A 13,512-nucleotide genomic window follows, 5' to 3' on the forward strand; every position below is an offset into this window, starting at 1 on the left:
CTATTTATTTTTTGCATTATAGCTGTATGATTTCAAAATGGTTTGTCATACAGTGCCCAGACTGAACTTGGCATGTAACAGTCAGGAAGGATCCCATCAGATGGATAATGAATTATTAAACCTTCTCACATGGGTGATTCAAACGGAAATTGACTTTTCCCCCCATTAAATTCTAGAAACACTGAGCAGATGCAAACAAAAAGATATGTGAAAAAAAACACTTTTACCAACACTGAAGCAAATGGCAAAAAGCACTGACCTAAAACTTAAATGATTGGTTCCATAAAATGATATAACTTTCATACCAACAATCTATTACCTAAAGTTGGTAGCAGGTCTCTTAGTGCAATTTCCAGAACGTCCATCCATCCATCCATCTTCTTCCGCTTATCAGCCTTATCAGGGAAGCCCAGACTTTCCTCTCCCCAGCTACTTCGTCCAGCTCTTCTCGGGGGATCCCGAGGCGTTCCCAGACCAGCCGGGAGACATAGTCTTCCCAACGTGTCCTGGGTCTTCCCCGTGGTCGTACGTGCCCTAAACACCTCCCTAGAGAGGCGTTCTGGTAGCATCCAGACCAAATGCCCGAACCACCTCATCTGGCTCCTCTCGATATGGAGGAGCAGCGGCTTTACTTTGAGTTCCTCCCGAATGGCAGAGCTTCTCACCCTATCTCTAAGGGAGAGCCCCGCCACCCGGCAGAGGAAACTCATTTCTGCCGCTTCTACCCGTAATCTTGTCCTTTCGGTCATAACCCAAAGCTCATGACCGTAGATGAGGATGGGAAAGTAGATCGACCGGTAAATTGAGAGCTTTGCCTTCCGGCCCAGCTCCTTCTTCACCACAATGGATCGATACAGAGTCCGCATTACTGAAGACGCCACAATCTACTCTTCCCTCATTCTTGAACAAGACTCCGAGGTACTTGAACTCCTCCAGGGTCTCCTCCCCAACCCGGAGATAGCACTCCACCCTTTTCCGGGCAAGAACCATGGACGCTGACTTGGAGGTGCTGATTCTCATCCCGGTCGCTTCACACTCGGCTGCAAACCGATCCAGTGAGAGCTGAAGATCCAGGCTGGATGAAGCCATCAGGACCACATCTTCTGCAAAAAGCAGAGACCTAATCCCGCAGCCACCAAAACGGATCCCCTCAACACCTTGATTGCGCCTAGAAATTCTGTCCATAAAAGTTATGAACAGAATCTTCCAGAATGTGTGAGATTTTTCTATTTATTGTCCAATCAGAATTCAGCTTCCATGTGTTGCTACGTAAATGTAATCTGCACAGGGCCTTCAGAATCCGAAGGGCTGTTTTTTTTTTTAATCAATCAGATGTCGGATTCTACTCTTGGAGCTAGCTACCTAACCTACTACAACGTCAACATTTTTTCTATCCTGTAGATCAGGGGTGTCAAACTCAAATACAGAGTGGGCCAAAATTTAAAACTTGAAGCCGCGGGCCGAGGTTGAACAAATTATTAATAGGGACCCAAACAAGTTTTGTGTTGAATATTGAACAAGTAAGGCTTATATAACTTTATAGTGACATGGACCATCTAGTTTAAAATAATATTAATAATAACAACAATTTAAAAATATCAATGGATTGTCAAACAAAATTTAAATAAAAATCGTACGCCTCTTTTCTATTTGCAGCCTTCTGAGGTACATATCAAATATAAACTTTTTCCACAGGCTAATAATAAATTTGAAAATAAAATAACGACAACGAATCAAACATTGAAGCCTTGAAGTTGCAAGAGAGAGTGCATGAATAAAACCTTAATTATTGCTCAGTTTGCTACACTGATTTGCTTTAACAAGGAATATGGAACAAGCAACGCTTGCATAATTTATTCATGCAAAAGCAACCATCAAAAAACAAAACAAAAAACATCGTTGGTACATTAAATATAATTTTTTTTAAAATAAATAATGCCTCTTTTCCATTTGCAGCACACTGGGGTAAATATCAAAATTAACGTTATCACAGGCTAATGAATTTAAAAATAAAATTACAATGAGGTGGGCAAGGTTGGGGGGCGGGGTGTGTATATTGTAGCGTCCTAGAAGAGTTAGTGCTGCAAGGGGTTCTGGGTATTTGTTCTGTATGTTGTGTTTGGTGCGGATGTGTCTGTCATTCTTGTTTGGTGTGGGTTCACAGTGTGGCGCATATTTGTAACAGTGTTAAAGTTGTTTATACGGCCACCCTCAGTGTGACCTGTATAGCTGTCGAACAAGTATGCGTTGCATTCAATTAAGTGTGTGTAAAAGCTGCATATATTACGTGGCTGTGTCGGCACGCAGTTTGCATGCATACCATGAATTGATTAACGTGGACCCCGACTTAAACAAGTTGAAAAACTTATTCGGGTGTTACCATTTAGTGGTCAATTGTACTGAATATGTACTGTACTGTGCAAACTACTAATAAAAGTATCAATCAATCAAAAAAAAAGCATAGAAGAAAAGCGGACGTGACGACAGGTTGTAGAGGACGCTAAAGGCAGTGCCTTAAAGGCACGCCCCCAATATTGTTGTCCAAGTGGAAATCGGGAGAAATTATGGGAGAATGGTTGCCCCGGGAGATTTTCGGGAGGGGCACTGAACTTCAGGAGTCTCCCGGGAAGTATTAGCGGTGAATGCGTTGTTACAGCGGCACTGCCGCTGTATAATACCGGCGGGCCAGCTCTAATGTTGATTTGATATTGCCTAAAGGGCCAAATTAAATTACACGGCGGGCCAAATTTGGCCCGCGGGCCAGAGTTTGACACCCATGCTGTAGATGTTGTTATGTTGTTCTGCTCTGTTTCTGTTTATTTTGAACATTTATACAGCATCAGCATGTCACATCACATATTACACATTTTCATTTCTCATTACAAGTCCGAAAAGGAGTAGGAAAAAGCAAAGCTTATTTAATCCACCCGCTATCTACTTCATAGCAACTTCTAATACATGTGTTCATTCCGTGCTCTCAATTTGTAACACCCTTAAAATCAAGTTGTAAATTTGTACTTTGCAGTGTTTTCGCAATTAATGTTCTACCTCGACTTACGAGTACTTTAACTTAGTAGTTTGAGACAAGATGTGTTTTCGGCCTTTTGTCATGCTTTAAATTGTGAGTTAAAGTTGAAGTTGAATTACTTTAATTTTCAGATCCTTGCCGCTGTCGACCTTTGTGGGATCGGTCAGGCTTTATTAGCGAATTTTGTCCAATGCATCACTGATAGTCACTCACACACACCAGGTGTGGTGATATAACCCTCTGCATTTAACCCATCCCCTTGTTCCACCCCCTGGGAGGATAGGTGAGCAGTGAGCAGCAGCAGTGGCTGCGCTCGGGAATCATTTTGGTGATTTAAACCCCAATTCCAACCATTGATTCTGAGTAAGCCTAATTCAAGTTCATTTATATGACTAGCCACAGTGAATGCCGGAAGATTCGCCTGAAAACATATAGTTTAATTTGCTACATTTGTTAAAATTAGCTTGTAACTAAGAGAACGGAATAAAAATGTTTGCCAACCATTGGAAACCAAACCTTTAGCAGATTCCACAGCCTTGCCGCTGACATTCACCTCCTTCTGCTGAGGCTTGCTCCTTCACCCATGGCTCAAATTATATCACATGCCTCAAATTACTTTTAAAAAGTAAGTAATTGTAGTTACTCGTTATTTTACCAAAAAAGTAATTGAATTATGAACATCATTACTCTGATACTCTTACTAACACATGTAATTAATTGTGTTATTTATATAAAGAAAAAAAACAATCTGGCATATGCAGTTGAGAGATGTTTCATGAGAGCAGAGTGTGTGTGTGTGCCTTTAAAAGGCGGTTCCGGTTGCAAGGTGATGTGTGACATCAGGGACAGCGTGATCAGAGCAGAATTTGAGCTCAGCTGTGTTTGTTAGCTCGGCAGCCGCAGTTTGTTGGCAGTGACGGCAACTCCTTTTGAATCTTTTCACTAGATTGTGTTAGCGCTAGTTAATAATTGAATAGGCTTCACTGGCTGTCTTGTTTCATGTATTGTAGGATTGTAAGCTTGTCACTTCAATAACTGATCCGTTGTTTATTATTCCCTCATAGTAGTAGTACTAGGAGTGTGTATGTGTGTGTGTACATGGCTTACTTTTTGTTTGCTGTGTGATGTTGCCTCTTCTTATTTATTTACATTTCATTTAAGTGAGGTGCTGGTCGTTGCTTGTATTAGTAAAAAGTTACTTCTTGCATTAAACTTGCTCTGCATCTGACGCTGTCTTGTTGAATCACAACCACATCAAAAGTAACGTGCCACCTTACATCAAGCGCATCAGTAACAGCGGATGCAACGTACATAAAAATTAATTAGATAACTCATTTTTAGAAAAAGCAATGTCATGAGTAGTATCTCTGTTATTATATTTTATTCGCATCAAGCAGTTCTGCCTGTCCACGGGGGTTTTGTTGCTCTGCGCACTACGAACAAACAATGTCGCCGCCGCAGTTGCCTAGTAACTCTTTCGACACATCGCCTGAAAAGCATTAACTCTTCTTTACCAAAACACTGATTTAAAAGAATAAATAAATACCATAACTAGGAATATGTGACGTTCGGGTTGCATGACAGCGATAATTTGGTGCGTTCCTAAGATGCAGAAAGCCGAAGAGACAATGTGCAAGTAAAAAAAGTATTAACGGCTCAAATAAACAAAAGACGAGGAAGGGCTCAAAAACATAGGGGAGCCTATGCAAACTTCAACTAAACTGATCAGGGTATAAACAAAATGCTGGAGAACAGCAAAAACCCCCGACTAAAATCGTAGATCAGCAGAAGCCTCCACAATGTATCAACATACATGACAAAAGTCCCGACAAAGGCTAGCAGCAAAGGCTCAACTTAAATAGCTGCAATTACAAAATGAAAACAGCTGCGAGGAGAAGACGCTCAGAGGCACGAATAAATCACGAAACAGGGAGAGCGACCAAAATATGAGCGCTAAACCTTTATCCAAGGCATGATCTTTTGTGACAGATCATGACAGAAAACCCTTTTTTCCCCACACTATCTCTCGCCATTTATATATATATATATATATATATACTAGAGGTTTCTATGGTTTATTCGCTCAATACAGGGGTAAAATACAAAGAAAAACAAAAAGGCTATATCATCCCCACAATCCTGTTTTGCTGCTTTCGCTGGTTTCGGTTGGATTTTCTTAACTGTACAACAGATAAAAAGTTTTATTCGGTGGTTTATCCATTATACAGTTTATAAAATCACCTGAAGAGCAGGGAAACCTGTGAAACAGGCTTGTAGGGATGTTATAGCCTCCATGTATATTATATATATATATATATATATATATATATATATAAATATATACACACATACATATATATATACATATATATGATTAAGGGCTGAATAAATACACTTTGATTGATGATTGATTATTTGATTCTATATATATATATATATATATATATATATATATATATACATATATATATACAAAATACATCCCAAATACACAGACAACAGGTACCAATAGGTAATACATGTTGGGTTTGCATAATAGGACTTAAGGTTCGAGTGTTACAATTCATGGACATCACCGGAACGTTCACTCAGTAGACACAAAATGAATTGATTTGTATGTGGGTGTTGGTATGAATAAAAGAAAAAGTGCTCTGTGTGTCCTACCTTCATGCTGGGTGGAGCCGTGCGTGGTGGCGATGGAGGACATTCTCCAAGAGGGACGTTGGAGATGTTCAACAACTCCTGTTTCCTGGAGAAAAGACATCAAAATACACGTTAGTGTTGACGTTTATTTGCGCCATGTTCACCAAACTCCAATCCAGGCGTAATGTACTTATTTAAGTAATTGCATGTTGGTACATCTTTATATAGGACCTCGCTATACAGACTGGAACATGAGTGAATCCACATTGAACATTTGCTGCGTGAAGTGCAAACACATTACAGCTAGAGCACTGCAACTTTCCATTGATCAGTGGCATCTTTAGATCTTTGTCATGTTCGTATACCTGTCAAGGACAAAACCCCTGAGCAAGGAAAGGCAATTTCTGGATTTACACTTTAATCCGGCTCCACTCAAAAATTCAATAGTTTCTTCTTTGCCCCACACCTCCATAAAAAACAATTTTGTTGTCCTATTAAATGTGGCTTTGTACCACAAATATAAAAACATTGTCTTCTTTTGTAAGGATCATAAACTTAAAAAAAAAATACAAATATATATATATATATATATATATATATATATATATATATATATATATATACACACACATAACGTTGTTATCCTGGGAGAAACTGGTAACACATGGCACACTGACAAAGCTTAACCTATTGTTACTATAACAGTCTGCAAGGTCAATATAGTTTGCTTCTCTTTCTTGCCCTCCGTTTATCTGGTTTCTTTGGTATTTCAAGTTATCATTTGTCACGTTTGGAACGCATTGTGATGCGCGTTGTGTCACCCCGGGATGCATGAGGACCAAGACAGGCAGGAATTGCAGGTAGGACTTGATTTAATACAAAATAAAAGCACACGGGTACAAAACAGCAAAAGAAAAGGCGTGCCAAACGCACGGGAAGCGAACACTAAGTAGCAATGGGGTCCAAAGTCCAAAATGTCCAAAATAAGCGTGCCGAGCGCACGAGAAGCTAAGGTGAGACTTAGCACAAATAACAGACATAAGCAAAGATACCAACGTGAAAGTTGCGTGAGGCAAACAACGAACCAAGAACGAACTGAGGTCGAAGGCAGGCTTAAATACTAAGGTAACAATCAAAACACAGGTGCGGGACAAAAGCGGAGCAGGTGAATGAATGAATGAATGGTTTATTTTGAACTATGCAAACAAAACAAGAGAATGACATAAAATACAAAATAAATATATAAATACATTATTTTTACACCTATTTTGAAAACATTACATGTAACTAACCTTTTGTAGATGTCAAAATTAGCTCAAAAGGGAGTGGGAAGAAGTACACTTATTAGGTCCCACCCCTATACATATACAATATATAATACAATAATATATATAATATAATTCAATTCAATGGTTGCTGCGTAGATATTATATATTATCTATATATAATACATTTAAATTCACACACACTTACATATATACATATGTACACACACATATATACACAACACACACATTCATACACACACATATATACAATTTATATATATATATATATACATACAGACAATACATACATATACACACATAATCACATATGTGTGGAACAAATAAGAAACCATGGTAACCGAACAAACAAGGAAGTGCACAAACAAGGGATCGGAAGAGTCCAAAAATAATCAGAAAACACACAAAAAGGACTCAGAAACAAAAACTATGTATGATCCGGCCAGTGGATCATGAAAATCATTACATACATGTATTGTTGCATTTGAACAATTTTATTGTTGATAATAGAGGTAAATTATTGTTATTATCCACTATCAATAGAGGTATTTCTATTGGTATTTGTAGTGCTTCATTTGTAGTGTAATAATGCTCTTTGTAATTTCTAGATTATTATTTATTTTACCAACTGCTTCTTTGCTATCACTTTTACTATCCTATTTGTACATATCCAATTTGCTGATGTTGTACTATTGTTGTTGTTGTTATTGTTGTGTTTGCTGTTTTTGTTGTCCCTCTGTCTTATACTATTGTCCCTGCAATTTCCCCCTCTTTCTTCCTTTTTTTTTCCACTTTCTATCCCCTCCTACTTTAGCCCGGCTGCACCAAATAATAATATAAATACATTTTAAAAAAGTCAAATACAAATAAGGCAACGAGAGAAGTATCCCACACTTCTCTTTTGTAAAGTAAATTTGTACAGCTGATATGGGCATATAAATCAACAGTATGAAAAAAAATATATATATATATCATAAATTTTCCTGTACTGCGATGAGGTGGCGACTTGTCCAGGGTGTACCCCGCCATCCGCCCGATTGTAGCTGAGATAGGCGCCAGCACCCCCCGCGACCCCAAAAAGGGAATAAGCGGTAGAAAATGGATGGATGGATGGATGGAAATTTTCCTGTATAGAATCATTTTCAATCCCGCAACATATGACAACATCCCAAAGAAAATCTATAAAACAAGAGTGTCCGCCCAGAGATCGGTAGGTCGTGAGTTCAAACCCCGGCCGAGTCATACCAAAGGCTATAAAAATGGGACCCATTACCTCCCTGTTTGGTACTCAGCATCAAGGGTTGGAATTGGGGGTTAAATCACCAAAATGATTCTCGAGCGTGGCCACTGCTGCTGCTCACTGCTCCCTTCACCTCTCAGGGGGTATTTACACCACACCTAGTGTGTGTGTGTGACTATCAGTGGTACTTTAACTTTAATTTTGGATTGTACTTTACATCTTTTTTGTACACATATTCAAAATAATCTCGACCGAGCAGTTAATTGCTTTTTGAAAACAAGGCTGGAAGGCAAAAAAGACCGTCTCAGTTATTAATCACAAGACAAAACACAACATACAGGATACAGTATGCATCAAAAAGATAACAATGGTAAAGTTTATTTAGAGTAGTGATTTAAGAACAGGGCTTCACGGTGGAAGAGGAGTTAGTGCGTCTGCCTCACAATACGAAGTTCCTGCAGTCCTGGGTTCAAATCCAGTCTCGGGGTCTTTCTGTGTGGAGTTTGCATGTTCTCCCCGTGAATGCGTGGGTTCCCTCCGGGTACTCCGGCTTCCTCCCACTTCCAAAGACATGCACCTGGGGATAGGTTGATTGGCAACACTAAATTGGACCTAGTGTGTGAATGTGAGTGTGAATGTTGTCTGTCTATCTGTGTTGGCCCTGCGATGAGGTGGCGACTTGTCCTGGGTGTACCCTGCCTTCCGCCTGATTGTAGCTGAGATAGGCGCCAGCGCCCCCCGCGACCCCGAAAGGGAATAAGCGGTAGAAAATGGATGGATGGATGGATTTAGGAACATCACATTTCGCACAATTCAACATGATGTTATCTGGAGAAGAAAAGGATAAGAAAACATGTTTAGTAAGAGCGAATCCAACCGATAGATTTTGTAATAAGCCGTGTCAATTTAAGATCTTGAACAGATTGTATTTCACATCTCTGCTGATGAACATTTGTGGAGTGGATAGCAAATTATGTATGAAGTGTCGGGCAGCTGAGGGAACTCTTGTTCATTCATTGTGAGAATGTCAGAGAATAAAAGAGTTATGGTTGAAAACCACAAAAGAAGCAATCACGTTGAAGCTCGCCCACTAGGTTTAACAACATTGCGATAATAATAACGATCCATCCATCCATTTTCTACCGCTTATTCCCTTTTGGGATCGCTGGCGCCTATCTCAGCTACAATCGGGCGGATGGCAGGGTACACCCTGGACAAGTCGCCAACTCATCGCAGGGCCAACACAGATAGACAGACAACATTCACACTCACATTCACACACTAGGGACAATTTAGTGTTGCCAATCAACCTATCCCCAGGTGCATGTCTTTGGAAGTGGGAGGAAGCCGGAGTTCCCGGAGGGAACCCACGCATTCACGGGGAGAACATGCAAACTCCACACAGAAAGATCCCGAGCCTGGGATTGAACCCAGGACTGCAGGACCTTCGTATTGTGAGGCAGACGCACTAACCCCTCTTCCACTGTGAAGCCCAATAATAATGATGGCCGTGATAATTTTGCTTACAATTACTGTGATGTGGGATTTTCATATTGTTACATTCCTACTCCACAGCAAAGTGTAACTGTTCAAATTATAAAGAACAAAATCAATTTATCTGTTATTGTAGGTGCAGAGAAACTAGTCATTTCTGAACAGAAAATGTGAACAGAAAATCTGAACATCTTCACCACTCAACGTTTACAAAATTCAGATAAGGCAAGTAATGGAGTAAATCGTCGGAAAACCGTACTGCGAAAAATACTGGTACCAGGAACCCTAACCCTTTTATTTAACTTGTCCCTGTCTCTAGTCATCGTCCCTTTTGGCCTACTATTGTCCCTGTTACCCCCCTAAAAAAAGCCTGTATTTACATAAATGTTAATCATTTGGTTCCTCGGTGCCATGAGGATCTGTCATGATCAGCAAACACCTCGACAGCAGTGAAGAAGGTCCAGCAGGGACTAACACTTTGAAGGTTGCTTAGCAAAGCTTTTGCAAAGGGTGATTAGATCCAAAGAGAAACTCACCGGCTGCCCTCCTCCTTTCCAAATATATCTGTAGATCCTGTTGGCTCTCCAGAGCAAATAAAATCCTACTTTGGACATGAACCATTTACCCTACAGGCATTTAGTAAGAATGCATAATGACAAAAACTAGGGTTTTAGACTTGGTTAGAACACCAAACTTTTGCTTTCACACCTATCTTGTTTTGCAAGATCAGCATGCCTGGCAGAGGTGATCATGGTTACACATGCCAATTTTGGACCATTTCGTAGACCAGTAGAAGCACCGCAATGTCCTCCTCCCATTCCTGCTGCCTCACTGGCACAAGCGTGTTGGAGGACAGTTGAAGACCTGGGCAACAATGACAAGGAGTTCCTCTCCGAACTTCTGGGGTCCACAGTTGGTCGGCGTTCGTCGGTGGAACCAAGATTATTTTGCTAAACCTCTGCAACTTCTCGACCATGGTTCGGGATTTTGTCAGGGTCAGAGATGGAGACGGCTCAACTCGCCCAGGGTAAAGAAAGTAGCCTCATAATGTTTTTGTAGTAGTACACAACTCACGGATTAAATAGAACATTATTTTTCCTATAAATTTATTTTCCGAAGTCTTATGTTAAGTTGTTGTTTACTGTGTTCGATATTACCTGTAGTTTTACTGCATATGGTTTGCTTAAAATAGTTTTTTCTTTATAAAGTACCTTAAATTATCGTATTTTTCGGACCATAAACCAAACTTAAAATCCTTCCATTTTCTCAAAAATCAACAGAGCGCCTTACAACCCGCTATGCCTTATGTATGTTTTATTTCTGGTTTTGCTTACTGACCTCAAACCTTCCAAGGTTTCTCATTGGGCCCATTGCGTTGAGTTTTTTCTTGTTCAGATGTGGGATCTGAGCCGATGATGTCATTGTGGCTTGTGGAGCCCCTTGAGACATTTGTAATTCAGGGCCATATAATTAAACTTTGGTGGATTGATTGACAGTGTAATAAGTGTGACCAGTAGATGACAGTCACACCTGAGAGATACCCAGCAGGCACAAGTCATTAAAACAACATTGATGACTTGTTGAATTAAGTACTGATGTTGAGCAACTCAAACCTAATATTGGGAAAACATGCTTTTTGACAACATTTAATCAATGTTGGGTTCTGACATTGATTTTTGACCATTGATTTTTGGTTATTTTGCAACATATATGTTACAAAATAACAAACGGAACAAAAGTAATTCTAAACTATTTTCACAGAGTTTTGAGCACCGTGTGTAATGTTCTATATTTTCTATAAAACATCAACGTTTTAGTTTAGCTTTCTTACTTGCTTGCGTCATTTATTGAACAACAGGCTTCAACTCGCAGTCCTCACCTACCCAGCAGGCCCAAGACATTGATACAACGTTGTGAACTTGTTTAATTAGGTCCTGATGTTGAGCAACTCAAACATGCTTCTTAAAAACATTTATTCAATGTCAGGCTGTGACGTTGATTTGACCTTTGAAATGTGTTAATTTCCCAACCAACAACGTGGATCCAACGTTAAACATCAACGTTGTCTCAATTTACAAATTTTTAAATGACATGTATGTATAATCAACGCTGTATCAATGTCTTGTGCCTGCTAGGTAGGTGAGGACTGCGAGTTGAAGCCTGTTCAATTAATGATGCGAGCAAGTAAGCAGGCTAGAATAAAACTTTGATGTTGTATTGAAAATATAGAACATTACACAGCGCTCAAAAATCTGTGAAAATAGTTTAGTATGACTTTTGTTACATTTACAAGGGAAGAAGACATTTATTTTATTTTTACAATAGTATGGAATGTGAAACTAATCCAAAATGTGAATGGTGTGACTATGTGTAGCGATTAACTGATGAGCAAGGTGCGGAAGTCCAAGAGGGGCAAGGCAAGCTTAGAGGTCCTTGAGCAGGTGTGAGGTCAAGGGCAGGAGAGAGGCGTCAAAGGTCCGTGTCTGGGCGGGAGGTCGAAATCTGAGGGAATACGGGGGAGACGAGACACACAGCTCGTGACGCAGGAACGGAGGAATGTGAACGGGAACAGGTCGCTATTTTCTGACCCGGAACCCAGGTTTGCACTGCCCCCACATCCCACAAATCCAACGCCCTCGACGCAAATCCCATAGGGGTGTTGAAAGGATGGTCAACGCCTGAGAGGTGCGGCCTACCATCATGACCCCAAACTCCCTTCCCTCTTTTGCTAGATATCTCGAGATGTATGTTGTACTATGTTTATATACTTTGCTATGGAGGTTTTTTCTCACTCCAGAATGGGCCCCCGTAGGAGCCCATTCTAGACTGTATTTTTTTACTTTTCTTCCCCAGCATTTTACCTTTTTCCCCATCTTTTACGGGGCACTTTGTGGCGACCCATCAGCGTACCTGTTCTGCAACCCTGTACATTGTTTGTTTGTCTAATCTTGAACGGGTTTGTGCTGAAAACAAAATGTTTTTGTTCTTGTTCAATGACAATAAAGACCTATCCTATCCTATGCAACACCCTGGCAGCCACTCTGGAATCTCTTGCGGCTGACAGAAATATTTGCTGGGACATTTGTGCTCGTGGCGTAGATGCCTTAGAAACAAGCCGCACCCAACTAAAAGAAACCCTCCACCATCGCCGACAATACCAACAACAAAGATTGGGGACTGAAGTTTGCTGTTCTCTTTGAGGAAATCTTTGTGCCTCTGAGATTGCTATCCACAGCCATTACAGATCCTATGCATCCGGAAACAACCCTTACCTCGGGCATCATCGTCCATAACGACGGTCTACCAAAGAAGAAAGAAGAAGAACAATGTAATTTCATTTCATTGACAATCCTTCAACTTTTCATTTGAATTAATCTACACCGAGATGAACAAGTCAGCATAAATACCCGACAAATTATCAGCTTAAGCTTTTGTTATGTTCTCTGGGGGTTCAAGCCCTGCGAGGAAGACCTTGAAAATCTTTGAATCTTCAACTACCAGAAGCGTGACTGCACAATAATGACGGCTTAGCTTTCAGAGTGAGACACCGTTTCTTATTGAGGCCGCATGGGAGCCATGTTTCGAAAAGTTCACACATTTCCATTCAGTCATTGGCTTTGGGACACACCGGATTTGGCATGATTGACATCAGAAAACCAACACATTCCCATTCCACAACACTTCAAACCACATAGATAATAGAAACGCCTCAAAATGCAAACTATAAAATTGTGTGTACTATTCGTAGGGTGTGTTCTTGGTGATCTACTTAGACTACATGTACAATTTATAAAGAGTGCAAAAGTGCCCTATTTAAATGA

At 40.2% G+C, this 13,512-nt stretch overlaps 1 protein-coding gene across 12 annotated transcripts in view; it reads right to left on the bottom strand.

Annotated features, from left to right (window-relative positions):
- LOC133564596 (rap1 GTPase-activating protein 2-like) overlaps positions 1–13,512 on the bottom strand; it is a 314,916-nt gene that overhangs the window by 85,145 nt on the left and 216,259 nt on the right. For all 12 annotated transcript variants that reach the window (XM_061919002.1, XM_061919001.1, XM_061918997.1 and 9 more), the window contains one exon: positions 5,693–5,777. In XM_061919002.1, the coding sequence (XP_061774986.1) occupies positions 5,693–5,777 (85 nt within the window). The remainder of the gene's footprint in view (positions 1–5,692; positions 5,778–13,512) is intronic.

Source organism: Nerophis ophidion, linkage group LG13 (assembly GCF_033978795.1).
Source record: "Nerophis ophidion isolate RoL-2023_Sa linkage group LG13, RoL_Noph_v1.0, whole genome shotgun sequence".
Lineage (NCBI taxonomy): Eukaryota > Metazoa > Chordata > Actinopteri > Syngnathiformes > Syngnathidae > Nerophis > Nerophis ophidion.